This window comes from Nipponia nippon, unplaced genomic scaffold (genome assembly GCF_047370975.1).
Source record: "Nipponia nippon isolate SJK-2023a ecotype South Korea unplaced genomic scaffold, ASM4737097v1 scaffold_6, whole genome shotgun sequence".
NCBI classification, from domain to species: domain Eukaryota; kingdom Metazoa; phylum Chordata; class Aves; order Pelecaniformes; family Threskiornithidae; genus Nipponia; species Nipponia nippon.
Window position 1 is genome coordinate 17,025,737 of NW_028262380.1, and position 16,807 is coordinate 17,042,543.

General features: G+C 40.7%; 2 protein-coding genes across 11 annotated transcripts in view; one reads left to right on the forward strand and one right to left on the reverse strand.

Moving 5' to 3' along the window:
* The window catches only part of CC2D2A (coiled-coil and C2 domain containing 2A), a 68,874-nt gene extending 58,391 nt beyond the window's left edge, over positions 1-10,483 (forward strand). For all 7 annotated transcript variants that reach the window (XM_087737593.1, XM_087737595.1, XM_087737594.1 and 4 more), the window contains 8 exons: positions 4-207; positions 676-765; positions 1,517-1,630; positions 3,144-3,278; positions 5,555-5,677; positions 6,295-6,353; positions 6,851-7,028; positions 8,084-10,483. In XM_087737593.1, the coding sequence (XP_087593719.1) occupies positions 4-207; positions 676-765; positions 1,517-1,630; positions 3,144-3,278; positions 5,555-5,677; positions 6,295-6,353; positions 6,851-7,028; positions 8,084-8,272 (1,092 nt within the window). In that variant the 3' untranslated portion in view covers positions 8,273-10,483. The remainder of the gene's footprint in view (positions 1-3; positions 208-675; positions 766-1,516; positions 1,631-3,143; positions 3,279-5,554; positions 5,678-6,294; positions 6,354-6,850; positions 7,029-8,083) is intronic.
* A 199-nt stretch (positions 10,484-10,682) lies between these two features.
* The window catches only part of FBXL5 (F-box and leucine rich repeat protein 5), a 36,932-nt gene continuing 30,807 nt past the window's right edge, over positions 10,683-16,807 (reverse strand). For 2 of the 4 annotated variants that reach the window (XM_087737603.1, XM_087737602.1), the window contains exon 11: positions 10,688-11,331. In XM_087737603.1, the coding sequence (XP_087593729.1) occupies positions 11,255-11,331 (77 nt within the window). In that variant the 3' untranslated portion in view covers positions 10,688-11,254. Of the gene's footprint in view, positions 11,332-13,452; positions 13,596-16,807 lie in introns of all 4 variants that reach the window. The other 2 variants (XM_087737604.1, XM_087737601.1) reach the window with 2 other exon arrangements.

Here is a 16,807-nt window from a genome sequence, read left to right on the forward strand (position 1 = left end):
AAGTTTGATACCCAAGAAGATGAGAAATTGCTCCAGGCAGCAGAGAAGTATGAAGCTGAATGTACATCAAAGTTTCCAAGCCGCCAATGCCTAACAACTGTAATTGACCTCAATGGGAAAACAGTTTTTATTACCAGATATATCAGACCTCTGAATCCACCACAGGAGCTTCTTGATGCCGTCCCAAATAGTTCTCAAACAGCAGCAGTAAGTACTTGGAAAAGACAGTGAAATTTTGGGATACAGATGTCAGTGTGTGTGCTCACATGTGCACGTAGGCACGTAACATTTTTGTGTTTGCTGTATAGCTGTGCTTTTTGTAAAGGAAAAACTAGAGATACAAAATAAAGTAGTAATGACTATGTGTGATACACAGTAAGTCTATCCATAATGATGCTGGAAAAGGATATTTGTTTTCTCTGGAAAAAAAATAGGTATGTTAACGAGTATTGTCCTTTAAAAGACAAAGAATTATGCCAAACCTCAATGGGAGTAAATCATATCAGTCTTTGGTATAAATTCTAACATGAGCTAGCTGCTACTGTAATGAGGTTAGTCAGTGTTTTGTCATTGATGTCTGTGGAAACAGCACTATGCTTCACGTCTGCTATGATAATACTGTTGTTACATATCATGAATGGAAGGTGTGCCTTGCTCTGTTCTGTTTTCTTGCAGGAATTGGTGGCTCGATATGTTGCTTTGATTCCTTTTTTGCCAGATAGTGTGTCATTTGCTGGAATTTGTGATTTATGGAGTACCTCAGACGTAAGTAATGCATTAAACGGTAGTTCTTTTTGCTCTTGAATGTGATGTAACTTCCTAGCAGCCCCTGCTTCCAGGAGGAGTTTCTAGTAGGTGAGCTCTTGAGGTTCCTTCAGACCTAAATTATTCTGTGGTTCTGTTATTGTGAGGATTGTTTTTCTTTATAAGCAGTTTATTTCAAAGAATGAGGACCAAAGCTTGAGAAAAGTTGCTCATGCTGATATGAGCCGAAATTTGTCTTTGGTAGGTTGCAATTGATTGACCCTAAGAATGCTTAGGGCTTTAAGCTTTTCCTGTTTTTTTTCAGTTCTAAAACAATCCAAAATTGCTAGTCATGCACAAGTGAAAGGATGCTGACTGATGGAGACTTAAAAACTAGACTTAAAATCGATCATTGTAGTTCCAAGGAACTACAGAAAAAACATTGCAGGTAATGGCAGCAATAATGGGAGATTTAGCGTTCTTTGTCACATACAAATAAATCCTGTCATCTATAGAATAACAGCAGACTTTAAGTTAATCATAGATGATGTTTTTACCATCTCAAAATTTTCCAAATCAGCGTCACGGATTTTCACACATTCACTCTTCATCCCGCATGTTGAAGCAGTAAACAATAAAGATCAGTTGCAAAGATATGAGAGGACTCTTTTACTTCAGAAGTGTTAAGAAATATTATTAAATGTTATAAGTTGAAAACGCAGTTGATAACTGCATAAGAAAGACTTTTTTTTTTCTTTTGTGTCTCAATTAGCAATTTCTTTATCTTCTGGCGGGAGACGAGGAAGAACATGCCGTGCTCTTGTGTAATTATTTTCTTGGTATGGGGAAAAAAGCCTGGCTTATCATTGGAAATGCTATTCCTGAGGTAAGAGGATTTTTTTCATTTGGTCTGAATATTAACTTTTATTCTCCAAAGTCTTTGGTTCCCACCAATGGATAGAATTGTGTCTTGCTGGCATGCTTTTCCAGGAAGTTATCTAAACATTGGTGCTGCTGGAACTGATTCTTTCCAGACGGGGAAAAAAAAAAGCTGAAAGCATATCTTAGTATAAATACTGTCTTTTTTTTTTTTTCCTGGGCCCATGCTTCCACGCTTAATCTGGTAGTAGCTGTCATCCTCACAGTACAATACCAAGCATCTGCAAACCTTGACTGGACTTTAGCTTGTCTAAATGCTGTCTCGGGGACAGTCCATTCACAGTGTCCGAGTTGTGAATACACAGCCTGTGACAGAGTTGGGGTGGAATTGGGTAAAGGCTGAGAGGCGGCAGGAGGGGGTTAGGAGCTTGCCAGGGATTCTTACTGGTACCTACACATCCCTTGATTATCTCTCCAGCTGATGGCAAAGCTGCAGCAAGAGCAATGATAGATCTGTTCAGGCTCGACCAGTCAGTCTTCATCTGCCTTGGGTAATACAGGCAGGTTAGGCATCCTAACCTGTATCCTGTCATGGCTGCCGGCCCCCTGTGGCAGCGATCTGGCTTAGGCTGGCAAAGAACTAAAACATTTAGATTCTTTTGCCCTTAGGAGATGCATTTGTTCTCAGGGAAGCACTCAGATTTCCAAGTAACTAATACTGTTTATAATGCAGATTTCCACCATTCGTATCTCAAATTACCAAGCACATGTGAAAGTTTTGCTGACCGGAGTTTTGGTAAAAATCCCTGTCACGACTAGTTTCTTTAGCACATTCTCAGGTACTGCAGTGGCAGGAACAGGTACTCAGATACATTCCTTCCACTCCAAATCTGATGGAGATGGTGGTCCTTAAGAAAGCATTCAGCTTACGAATGCTGTAAGGAAGGGGATTATTTCAGGTATTTCAAGGTACCTGGAAAATGTGGGAGATGATAGATAACAAGAAAACAGAAGAGCAGTTTAGTGATTCCTGATAGAGAACATAAAAAGATAGCTGGGAAATTCCTGATGTGCCTGTGTGAGGGAAGGCTGATGGATGACGTATAAAGTGTGCTGCCTCGTGGCAGTCCTTTAACTCGGAGGTTGCCCGTGGATGAGAGTAGTGGCAGTAGCCAAGACAGACATGCTGATACTGAAGTGGCATGCATTAAACATTGCTGTATATAGAATTTCACATCAGTTCGTAGCTGAACCAAGACAACTTTCAGAATCTATATTTTAAGAATGGCTCGGGGCTATGTCTAACATTTCTCTGCCACGTCAGAGCCAGAGAACACGTTATTATGTACGTGTTAGTTGGTTGAATTGTAATGAACCTGTAAATTCCTCCAACCACTTTGCCCCAAAAAGTACTATTAATCTCAATAGTAAAAATGTAATATTCCAAACAATACAAAGTATACTGTCTTTGCAGCCACTTTTAAAACATCTTTCTCTTTTTTTTTTTTTTTTTTTCCTAGGGACCAACTGCATATGTACTAACTTTGGAACAAAGTCAATATGTAATTTGGAATCCCAGTACTGGATGTTTTTATGGGCAGTATGATACTTTCTGCCCCTTACAAAATGTGTATTGTCTGATCAGCTGTGATAATGTAAGTGTACCTAGTCTTGTCATATTTCTATACACATAAAAGCTGATAACTTGATATTTTTCTTGACCTCATTCATCAGTTGTTCATCAATGTAACTGACTTTATGCTGTCATGTTATTGGTGAGTTTATTCAATCATCTTAAGTAGGTTTTTCAGCTACTTTAAATACTTAAGAAAGATTTATTTTTTTTTATCAGCATTCAGGTGGATCATGACATCCATTCATGTAATTTTCGTTACTGGGCTTTACTTACATGTTTTCCAACTTGGATGGCTCAAGAATATGTTCAGTTTACCACTGCTTAGCTGAGGAGTAGTAGTTCAGCAAAGCTAATAGTTTGCAGGTGAAATGTAACTGTAAAATGAAAAATAAAGCATATTGGAAGGAGTCACCTGAGTTGCATACGTAATGGTGGGCACAGCCCCCACTGGTCCAATGTGCAAAACACAGAGCTGGCATTACAAGGCACAAAAACTGCTTTGATTTTTTTTGCCTGGCGCCAAGTCCTCCTGTTTATTTGTTATAAAATACAAGTAATACTAGTGCCTGTTCACAATATGTTATTCATTGTGTGGCTGGAAACCCTCTGAGAGAGAGCAGTGGGGGAGAGGAGAGAGAAGACAGCGGAAGAGCTGCGCAGCTCAGGGCGGGTGAACCAAAGGCCCCCGCACAGGGCAGAGCTGAGCCTGTGCCCAGAGGGACTGAAACCCTGGGCAGTTTCCTGCCAGCAGCATTCCCTGACTTGGCTGGGAGCCAACCCTCGCAGCTTCTGGGGACAGAAACTGGGACATGATGACGAGGTAGAAAGATATGTGAAAACATGAAGCTGAGGAAACAGAAGGTGAGTTTAAAGAAAAAACAAAACCCTAGGATTTATTTGAATGAAAACTGGAAGTTGAGTTTAAAAGTTGGCTTCTCGGCGTTTTGGAACCACTATAAGAAAACAGTGACTCGGGCTTCTGTCGTGCACCAAAATACAGCAAAAACAGTTGCTTTTTTTCTGTGTATTGAAAACATACCTGGAGAAGTCCTTTGAAGTGTCATGCATTACAAGTTTTGTTTTGTTTTTTAATCTTTTGGGGTTTTACTCTAAACACAAGACTTTGGATGAGAATTTAATATTCTAAAGCATATTTATTTTAAAAGTGTCATTTCTCTCTTTCATTGGAAGTGTTCTCGGGAGTGGTTGAATTGGTTTGGGTCTTTTTTTTTGAAGTAGTACTAAACCTACAGTTAAGAAAAATGTAACTTAATTGTTGATTGCTGGAAGAAGCAACTAAGGACTTCGGCACTGACAACCTAATCAGCTAACCTCGAACTGCAGAGCTCAACATGTTTCAGTCTACGTATGACTCGGAGCACGTGTGCTGCCAGCAGAGCAATGCCACTTCATATCCAACAGGGGAAAAAAGGCTATGCTGTGTCGCATGGGCTATACACAGAGCCGTCAGTTTAAAAAAGTTGCATATTAATTAGTACATTTACATATTAATTGTTGGTACATTTTGCAGCCTTAGTAGTAGTTAGTTAAAGGTTGTTTTGAACAAGAAGCCTACGACGCTGGCATGCTTCAGACTAGGCTCAAACACAGACCAAACTGAATGTGTATAAAGAAGCGGAGTGCAAGACATGGGTTCCCCTTGATGACAAAACATACATAGGAGCTGTGTGTGTCTGCAATACCTCCTTACCTTCTGCATCATAAGCTTGAAATAGCAATGGTGCTGGGGTGCTGCAGGCTACCAGGCCTCACAGCCACAGCTGCACTGCGCTGGGCCTTCGGAAGAGTTTCATCAGAATTCAAAAAAGACTTGTGTAGCAATCCAGAGGGGTGGAAATGCAGCTCAGGACAGCGGGAGAAACCGGAGTATACTGTAACCCAACACCACGTGATAATGAAATGATGGCAAAGGCAGAAAGTTTCTGAAAGCATAAAAACTGCCCTGGTGCACAGTAGATGAGGCGCTGAAAAGGAAAAACTGGAGAAAACAAAGATTCAGCAGGAAGAGGTGCCAACCGCAGACAGTAACGCTGGTCTCAATCCATACATGGAAGCACAAGACACGACAGACCAGCACCATCCCTTTTGATACAAGAATGCAAAAGTTGCACATCAGCTGGGACTATACAAGATTGCCGTGGTTCATATGAACTCCTAGAGCAATTACCAGTATGAGGTCAACATTATATAGTATTTTATTGCCATGTAAGTGGAATGTGTTCCATAGCATATGATAACTGCTGAAAATTAAACATCTTTCTTTCTTTCTTGTAGATTTGGTTTAACATGCAAGAATATGATTCCCCAGTAAGGATAAACTTTGATATCAGCAAATCAAAACTTTGGAAGTCTTTCTTTTCAAGAAGCTTGCCCTACCCTGGTCTCCGCAGCATTCAGGTATTAATGTATCTATTACCAACTTCATTTGAGGGGCTGAGAGATCACAGACTTAGTATAAAGAAACAGAGACTAAGTTCTTTGGAATTCTGTGGTTAAGTATATTTATGTTATAGGATTGGGTTTTAAGAAGATTTTTCCCAGGCACTCCTTAAAAAATGAAAGCAGGAATACAGCAAAGCATTTGTTTTTGTACAGAACGAATGCACATCTGTTGTCCTCTAAATATCTATGTAAGATCTCAGGATAAGAGTCAAGTAAATGGCACAAATCTTTAACCCAACCCTATACAGAGAAGTAGCTTGGCATTATAAAGAAAATGTCAACTTTTGTCTTGCAGCTAGGAAGGCATTATTTCAAGCTGTAACACATCCTTAGTAAACAGGAATTGTTCTAGTTTATCAAAGGTTGAGGTTTACTGGGAAAAGAAGAAAAAACAGCATTACATGCAAACATCTGATTAGTGTTTTTATTACATCTCTACTGAGTAATAGATTATTTTAGCATAATTGTGAACACATGGGAGTACCATCATGGCAGTAACTCCTGAAGTTACATTGCTCTATAACTAGAAGAGATTGCACTTTTTAATATTTAAATTTTTTATTTATTGCTAGCCCGAAGAATTAGTTTATCAGCATTCGGACAAGGCTGCTGCAGTGGAACTACAGGGCAGGTAATTCTACCTCTGAAAGGAATGCTGTCGGTGCTAGTGCTGATCACTAGAGGTGGAGCTCCTTCTTAACACTCCTCAAGCATATTCATACCTAGGTCCTAGAAACCTGCTTTGAATGCTGGGAATTGAGAATGGCCTAACATCAGAAACTGGAGCTTGCAGGACTTCTTAAAATTTTCTCTTTTTAACAGAGATTACCAGATAGAAAGAACTGATGAAGCATTGCTGTAGATTCCTAATAGGCCTAAATGCTGCAGAGGGATGAGAGGAGAGGGTGCAGACTAAGAAGGGTTGTAAGCCCCTGCCCTCCCATTCTGGTACTGAACACGCACGCACCGTACAGCTATGTTGGCATTGCTTTTCTGTGCTTTTAGGTAGTGGTAAACATACCTGGAGTCATTTGTGTTCCCCATAATCTCTACAAAGTGTGTCAAGGGAGATCAGTTCAGATGTCCAGTAAATCCTAGAATTGTAATAATCAGTATATTTTATTGCAGGATTGAAAAAATATTAAAAGATAAGATTATGGAATGGAGACCAAGGCACCTAACTCGTTGGAACAGATACTGTACCTCTACCCTACGTAACTTTCTGCCGCTGCTGGAACAAAACCAAGGCAAAGATGTAGAAGACGACCATCAGGCAGAGCTGCAAAAACAGCTAGGAGATTACAGGGTACAGTTGTGAACATATATGGCTTGTGCATGGAAGTAGGAATCTAAATCCCTGGGATTTAGTGTTGCTGCTTTGTGGTACAGAAGCGTGTCCTAGGCTATTTATTTCCTCTACTACCAAAGTCACAAGAGCTTTTATACCAAAGATAAACCAATGTAGTATTTACAGAGTGAAGGAGTGATGATCTATTTTATTTCATTTGTAGATGTTGGAGATAAACATTTTCTGTTGAACATAAAGATAAGAATGTAAAGATAAATTGGCTGCACCGTTCTTGTATTATTGCTGTAGCACAACAGTCACTATCTCCAATACGTACATACACATGCAGTCTCCTAGCACTGGATGCTAATGGGGGCTGACTGGTGCATTAGCTCACAAGTCTGGTCAGCAAGAGCCTGGCACTGGTGCCGAGTCTGCTTACAGGTGCCGGAGCCCACACAACAACATGCTTCACTTCAGTTGTCTGCTCTTCGCTCCACTACAGCAGAAAATTCACTGAAGTATTCAGTGCAGCCGCCGGTGTACCCATGCGTTCTTCCTCCAGGCTGTTCTAAAGGTTAGGTCCTTCTGCTCCCCACGTAAAACTCATCTGGTAACAACACTGTACGCAGCTATGGCAATTTTCAAAATGAGCTGAGGTTTCAGTTCCTGTTAGACCTGAAACCTATTATGGGCAGCAGACATTTGCCATCTCAAATCCCCAGCCAGCGCAGACAGGAGAACACAATGAATTGAAACCAGTTAAGAGGCAGAAAAGCAGCAAAGTTATGCTGTATGTGTTTGATGATAGAACTTTATTCTGGTGGATTTCCAAACATCTTCACTGAACCCAACCTGAAGAGGAAAAATGTTGAAGCTTGCCTGGAGTATATGAAATAGGGAGGTGATATTAAATTACAAAATGTTTTTTTTTTATTGCATCTCCTCAGGCCAGCAATAGAAAAGATAAATTTACATGCACAGTAAAACAGATTTCTAGAACTGTGTATTTATTCAGGTGCCTTTACCTTTTCTTCTTACCTTATGTGTCTTTTCCTCTTTCTTTCTCCCAGGTCTCTGGATTTCCTATTCATATGCCATTTTCTGAAGTCAGACCTTTAATAGAAGCTGTACACAGCACAGGAGTTCATACCATTGATGTTTCCAACGTTGAATTTGCTCTAGCCGTGTATATTCATGCTTATCCCCAAAATGTTCTCTCTGTATGGATTTATGTTGCTTCACTTGTTCGAAATAGGTAGTATGGACCAGTCAGAATACCTCAAGAAATTTGCTTATGTCGGGGTAAATATAACTGATTTCTCACAGTGCTGATTTGAGCTATCCCAAGTATTTTAAAAAGAGTGGGAAGCTGATTTTTAGTAGCTGCAAACACATGAGCTTTATTCACCCTAAAACCACTAAAGACAATACTTATTACTGCTAAGGAAGAGACTGACGGCTTAGAAGTCCAGTACTACTAGGTAATTTGTATACAGTATTTGATAGCTCCCAGTGGGACACACTCTTAAAAGCATTACATGTGCGCACATATGGTGACACTGCAGAGTAAAATAGTAGAGTTTGGCCACCTTATTTTCAGGTGAAACTTGGTTCCTGGAATCCTGCCTTGAAGATGATGTTTCTAGCTAGGTCAGTTTGTTTTATCTACAGACCTCCTTCCTCTTCAAAAGACACTGTCATTCAGTTACCATACACATAGATACAGTTTTCCAGTACCTGCGTTCCTGAATGAAGACCAGGACTATTTACCCATGAATAAATTTCATGCAGCAAAGACCCATCAGTGAAGGCCATACTTCAGTTTTTAAAAAGCTGCTTCTTCTGCTACTTCATACTTGGTGTCTGTATAATGCCAGCACCATTTGGAGGTGTAAGACAACATTTTCTTTAACTTTTAAAGACAAAGTTTTTAATAAATATTTATACCAAAACCAAAGTGGAAGCTCATTCATTTTAGACAAGAAGTTGATTAAATTACTTTGGCATACAAGATCCTTATCTGCAAGTTACCCTAGTAAAAGATTATCAAAAGAACAGTTGACTAAAAATCCAATTCACTTATTAGTGTGTAGGTAGTGGTGTTAACTGTTAATGCCAATGTATATATTTATATCCTTTTCAGGCAGTTACCTTACTAATTAAACTCTTCCAAGCGAAGATGTTGGTGGGTTGAGCCAGGAAGGTTGTTCATCGAACGTATCAAAGTTAAGATGGTTCTTGAGTTTCCAAACTAGACTCAGTCCGTCGAATAAATACTAGACACAAAATCTTTAGTTTGGAGCCTGTGCCTGCCACCACAGGTTCCCTCGGTAAACCTCCAGCAGAAAGAGGAGTGGCTGCATTGTCATCGCGTGATGCTTTGCTGAGCAACACTGATGGCATCTCCCACGTTTAGTCCAGCTCCCCTTCAGAGAAGGGTGAAGGGGGAAGATGATGTAAGTGAACAGAACTTTCTGGAGCTGGCCCAGCCCTCAGCTGTGTCCCCACCAACCTGCACCACCTGGCAGCAAGGAGCTGCACCTTCCCAGCCTCAGAAACAGTAGCTGTGGAACAAGGACAGATGCAGGAAAGCCCGTGTACCTTGCTACTCTCATCTTGCCTCAGTCAGCATTGCACAAATGGCCACGTATCTACTCTAACCTTGGGGCACCAAAGGAAATTTAATGCAGCTTACATGAAGAACAGTTGCTGGAATAATGGTATCCTTTTATACCTCTTCCTCGGGCTTCTACCTGAGCACTGTACATTCTGCCTCTAGCCCAAGTTCAGCTGTTAACCATCAGCAGCCAACCGCACCAACTCTACGTTCTTACCTGACTGCTCCTCAGTATTAGCGGGAGCAAGATGGCATCAAAACTTCCAGTTTATTGTAATCTCCAGCTACGGCTGCAAGCTGACTTCCCAGGCACCAAGAATCTTGAAAGCTACCTATGAAACCATGACCGCTGTCATAAATAAATACAACTCAAGAGAATTTATCCAATTAGTAAAACAGGTAAAAATTACTAGTTTGACATATTGTCAGCCTTCAAAATTAGGCAGGAATGGGGGGGGGGGGGGGAAGTCTGCCTTCTACCAAGGCTGCCAGCTGCCCCTCCTCTGCCCAAGAGAAAAAACAACCGGCAGCTCTGCCAGGCATACGAGCCAGCAGCCATTACAATTTGCAACTTAAGACGGGCTACAACATTCACTTCTCCTGCAGCAGGCCCTCCCCCATACCGCCACACACACATGCACCCACGACTCGCACGTTACTCATCTCTCTCCCTAGCACAGCTTCCACTCAGCCCAGCGATGGATTCTGCGCCCCCCTGCTAGTCTCTCCTGTTCAAGGAGGGGTCTTCTTAAAAATCAAAGCACTGGGGAAAAATGTATTGTCGTCTTCCACAGACTTCCTAGGAATGAAAACTGACTTCCTTGGAAGCTGTTTCAAAAATGCATCTTAACACAGTCATAGGAAGAAAAAAAAACCAAAAAAACAAAAAAACAAAACCCCCACACAGACTGCAAGGTTCACAGCTCTGCAAGCACCACAACACCCACCCACCCAATCTCTGCAGCCTCTGGCATGGTACGCCCGGCTGTTACACCTTAAAAGCATATATATATATATGTATGTATATATTCAACTGCTACATAAATTTTTTGTTGGTGGGAATGTTTTATTTGAGTATGTCTTTCAAGCCCAAATACAAAACCAAATGCAAAAGGAAGGTGGGAATTTCCCTAATTTTGCAATATAAAGAACGACTTCAGGATGAGAGGAAAGGGGAAGAAACAAGGCTCCTAAAAATGTATAGTTGTTACCCAAATGCAAACAATACATTTCAAATTCTCTGCAGAGCTTTATATTGTACTTACGGATTCAAAAATAAAAAAACCATTCACTTAACACAAAATAATCCAGTAAAGTATATTTAAGTGCCAAACTTGGAAGAAAGTGGCATTAAAAAAAAAAAAGAATCTGAATGTTTTCCCATCTTCCCCAAATTAAGTAAACCAAAACCCAACACCCTTCAAACCAAATGAGATTTTGTGAGATTGTTACAACACTGTACAGTACACTCATAATTAAGATTCTGAAGTTGCGGGCAGGGTCAGGCTAGTATAACAAATCTCACTCCAAGGATTGTTAACACAAGATGCGAACTGTAAGTAAAGTGCATGAAAGGAAGCCTGCTCAGCTAAATGAAGTAGACTGAAAGATCAGGAGTCAGCGGTCATTCGCCAGAGCGGCAGCAGGCCCGAAAACCACACTGCAAATTCTGGCATCCACTGGCGGTTTCAGCATGAGGACCTGCACAAAAACAGAACAAATGTGAAAAGAAGAAAAGGCCGTTTATTTAGCTTCAGAATTCTCGTAACCTGGTAATTCAGAAAACGTCTCCTTTTTTTTCAATACACTAAACTTCATTCAGCACTGTGAAGTCTGAAACACTGCCAGTACTATCACAGTATAAAAACCGCAATTGGAACAGTTATTTTTCCAGAGACTTTTTGCTCCGATAGCTCTGTCCCATGAAGATAACACATCCAAAATGACACAGATGTACAATGAGCAACACTAAACGAGCAAGCCTAAGCAAGCTCTCACAGCTAGCTTTCAGAATTGAGGTATATTTTCACAATGCATATTTAACTCCCATTTTTCAAATTCAGATGATGACTTCATGGCACTGCCAAAGAAACCATAATCTCCAAAACTATTTCTACTATAATGGAAACAGTTTTTTAGTCTGGAAGGTTTTTTTCTCCACGAACGCTTCATGGTTGGCTAGACCTCACGTACTCTGGAATTCCAAAAACTAAAGAGAAAATCACCTCTAGTATCACCGCAGTTACCAAAAGCCGTAAGGCTAAGAACGAACCATTCAAAAAGAAAGGAAGAGTTGCGAGCACAGACAGTATAAACCAACACTGTAATTCTACCCACCTCCACTTACCTTCACTTACAGTTATCCCTTTAATTTGAAATGTTAAAGTGATCATGAGATAAGAAACTATTAAATTAGTACAGGATTTTATTTCCTGCAGCCATATGCCTGCTTTAGAGACACAAACATTTACATTCAGGTTGGCTGAACTCTGCCACCCAACACAGATTGGAAGTGGGCTGCTGAGTTAACTTAAACAAGCTGGTAAAGACCTAACCAGGACAACCCAAATTTCTCCCCTTTGTATTTGAGACGAATCAAAGAATATTTAAGGCATTTTTAATACATTTAGAAAGGACTAGCAAAATAATGTAATGAACTAGGGCACCGTGCTATGTGTGGCTTGTTTTTACCCCCTGAACAGTAACTTGAAGTCATAATTCAATTAATTTCCAAGAACCTGGTGTCTGGAAAACAGCTTTCTGCTTCATGCCACACACCGATGAGCAATATTCTACAAGGTAATTAAGTTAACATGCATGAGACTGAATACAACAAACCTGAAGCTATAATGAAGGACAATGGTTACAGTATACAAAACAGTAAACTTTTCATTTGTCAACAAACTCATTTTCCTTTTCACATCTTTTTATTCACCTGAACTAAATTTCGATCCTCCAAGTCACTTACGAGCTAGAGTTTGAAAGCTTCTTCGTAAGTCCTTTAAAAAGGAGACTCGGTGCTTCTGAATAGCTGGTTTAGCAGAGCATGTTCTGTGCAGCAGCATTTTCCAAGTCGTAGCTGACCTTCCTCATCATTGCCACAGCTAAGCAGCACATCAGTAATTTTGAAGCAACTGTCACATTTCTAGTAAAATGCTTGTGGACAAAAACGTACAGAACCACAACGTCCCACAGAAGGGAACACTCAGTATACTTTGATATCGTTTTCCATCATTTTCTTGCTCATTTTAAGAATGTTCTTCCTCATGCCCATAACTGGAACATAAAAACCGCCCTTCTACGCCCGACCAATGGTCCATCTAACCCTACCTTCATCACTGGCAACAGCAAGTGTTACCTAGGGAGACCATATAAACCTATTGTGCACACCTTTTGTATCTCCCCAGCATCCCTAACCATTGTAGTAGGGACATTAATGTCCACTCCCTTCAGTATTTGTTTGTGGTTCAGTTGTGCATGCATTTGCTTAATCTCTTTTTAAACCTGCTGATACTGCTTCCACAGTTCCCCATGGGACCAAGTTCCAGTTCACCACATTGTGCATCTGCTTTAAAATCTATCACCTACCCACTTCACCTGCTGTCGCTGAGCTGTAATACTGCAGAATTTGGAGAGTCACTGTTGCACATTCGCCTCGTCTACTGCCTTCCCAGTTCTGTCAACGGTCATCCCCCTTCCTGCCTTCTCATGCCCCTACTGAAACGTTCCAGCCTTTTGAGTGTCTCCTGGCAAGGCAGCCGCTCAGTTCCCTAACTCTTTTTAGTAGACCTCTTCTGTGTCTTCTGTCACTCCATTACATACACTCCTCAAGATGGGGAGACCAAAACCACATGCAGTACTCCAAACGTGAGTGCCCCAAGGCTTCCAGGACCATGCGGCAACACCCTCTATCTTGCTCTCAACACCCTGACGACGCATAACATTGGTGGCTTTTTTGGCTGCTGCTGCAAACAGGAAAAATCTCAGAATTAGCACTGACAGCTCTCTGAAATCACTGTCTCCACGTTGCAACTGCCAGCTCCGAATTCAGTTTCATGCAATCGCAGTTTGATTATTCCCAACCAGCCAGACAGATAACCATACATACAGCTATACTGAAGCGCGTAAGAAGTTCTTCTGGAAATCTTCAGCACTGGTATCGTTACTTGAGGCAGCTCAGTACCACTCAAAAACTTGGTGATTACTGTGTGCATTTCTTACACCACAACGGAAATGCTGAGTAAGACTGATGACAGCACAGAACTCTCGGGGGGGAATGGGCAGAGAGATGTCACCTCCCGGATTCCTGTCCATCCTCAACAGTGGCCATTAAGCCCTGCCCTTTTTTCCTATCCTTTAATTAGCTCTCAGTTTTTAAATTTAAACCAGTCTGATAGCAACTTAAAATCTCAAAAACTTAGAAGCTTCTAAGTAAACTGCATCACCTGAAAAGTTTATAGGTTCAGTGCCTAATAAATTAGGCACTGAATTACAAATTACATTAACCACATCACAGTGAAAATTCACCCTTCTTCCGATGCTCCATTTCTTGTCCCACATCTAATCCTCATACCATCAACTAACTTTCCTTTACAGCCTCTGATAAAGAACTCTGATGAAATGAAATATTCAGGGTTCAAATCTCACGTCCCAGAATCTCCCACCCTGTATTCTTCCATAGCCTATGCAGGCAATTTTCGTAATTTGGGTGGTGTTTTATGCTCTTATTACAACAAGGTAATAAGTGTAAACTGATTGTAAGGCTATTTGGTTATGACTCGTTTCATTTATGTTTTGACACGGCAATTGATCTTCTCCACCACAGGTCACTTATCTCCTCTATAAATGCCTTAGTCCTCCTTAGCTTGTTCTTTTTACTTTTGATACAGATAGCAAAACTGAAATGCCTTTGCTTTTGATAGCCACAGAGACTGTTTTTGTTTCCCTAGCTTTACTTACTACAACTGACTTTTGGCTACACCTCTTTGGCTTCCTAATCTCTGATCTCCCGTCTTCACTACTGACCTCATTTGGACTGGACTTTGTTTTCAAACTCTCTCTGTTTAAATTCAAATGGCCTCTTTCATCTTGCCAAAAAACACTGTCCTGTTTTCTTTGGACTCTATATACAAGGTCTCCAATTCATCTCACCTCACTGATGCATCAGGTTAAGCACTATGGTAACTGTATACAGTTCCTTTTATACTGTCCAGTGAGCAAGATGGTCTTTTTAGATCTTACAGCGGGCTGAATCACTTTCAGAAGGGTGCCCCTCTTTCTACTGACTCTGAAGACTTAATGAGTGCTAGCAGTGAAATGCCTCAATTAAATGTGTTTTGGGCTGGTTCAGCTGGGAAAGCAAAATCGGACTGATCTAACCTGCCACAGTCTACGTTACTGGTTTAGTCACCTCTAAACTGGATTATTGTAATGCATTCACATGCATGTCTGATGACTCAGATGCTTCAGGTGACCCAGAACAGAGGTCTGTTTACTCATGATGAACAGCTCTCAGTGTTTTCAAATAAAGTACATATAAACACATCTTGCAATGTAAGAAGTAAGCATAGCTATTTGATTACTCCATTTTGTTATATGTACTAGTGAAACAAAAATTAGTCAAAATTTCCTAGAAAGAAGTTAGGCATTTTGCCAAGAACACATGACAACGCAGACCAAGACCACGGTGAAACAGCCACTCCAGCCAGGACGACTGGCTGCCACCACCACATCCCTTTAGCCACTTGTTCTAGCTCTTGCCTGTGGCAACAGAAATGTTCATGTGGTCTACAGCAAGGCGGATCCCTGACCCATCTAGGAAAAATGAGGACAAAAAAAGAAAAAAAAAAGAAAAAAAAAAAAGAAAAATGCTTTCAGCTACCCCAGTTCTTGACTGAGTCTACCAAGGAGCCACACAAAGACTAATGCTGGCCACAGAAGGCAGTAAGGAGCTGGGAGAAACACAAAGGAGGGAAGGAAAGACAGTTCTTCACAGCCACCACCAGTGAGAGGCTCCATCATCAACACTGCATACCGTGTTTGATGGTAACGTAGCAAGAGTAATACATTACACGAGGAATTACCAAAAGAGTGATCAAATTAAGCATTAGCTTTAAAAAAAAAAATATATATATATAAAGGCAATATTAAATTCAAATCTGAGTTTACTAAGTGCTACTCTCTATCAGCCTTTGGTAAAGTTACACTTGCTTTATGAGAGCACCTTGGTTATCTGTAGAACTTAAAGAGAGACCAAACTCTTGAAGTCTCACAACAATGCATTCCCATATAAATCTGCACACAGGAGTCCATAAATCTTAACAGAAATTGCAAAGTCTTGGCTCCGTTGCTGGAAGACAGATCAAACCAATGAATTTCTAAATGCCAGAAGAAAAGAGTGAATCATCAGAGTCACCACAACTTTATTTCATTAATGTCCTATTTCTTTAATTACAGCACCTGAGGACTACATAATTAAAAAACTCTAGAAACTGAATCATACTTAAAAGCTGCAAAGAGCTGCTGCTGCTGCAGAAATTAGGGAGCCCCATTTCTCTAATCCTGAAGCTGACAGCACTCCAGGCTTTAAAACTGAGAATACAGTAAGGAGTTTGAACACAGCGGGACAGAAGAGCCTACAGGGAACTATAAACTTCTAAGTGGCAAAAGGTAACTCAAACATTAAACTCTTCGTACCGAGTTCAGTGTGATTTACAATCAAACCCAAAATCAGCAGTTAGAAGGGGTGTATACTGACAGATTTGTTTTCAGCTGCAGCTGAGGGTTATCTAACTCCAAGTCTCCAGTGTTGAGCAAAACACAAGTAGAGATCCTAAACATCAGTATGCAAACCAAGAATTGAAGTCATACTAACAGTAAACAAACAGAAAATAAATTTGGAAGTGTACGCAAATTCATGGTTTCTGCTCATAAAAACTGCATCACATTACTGCTGTGCAACAGCAGCCTGTGACTCAGACCCAACTGAGTCCATGTAACCACAGCTGCTCTACCTTTTTAGTCTACTGAAAAGGTGGAGCAGCTAGGGTTAGACCAGCACTTGCAATGAAAACCTGAAAACTGAAAACAAACATGCCCACTGAACAAGCCCAGCAAGCCCTCCACAAAGAAAATCCAATGAAGCTGTGTGTAATGGCCCCTGTTAGGCTCAGTGTTT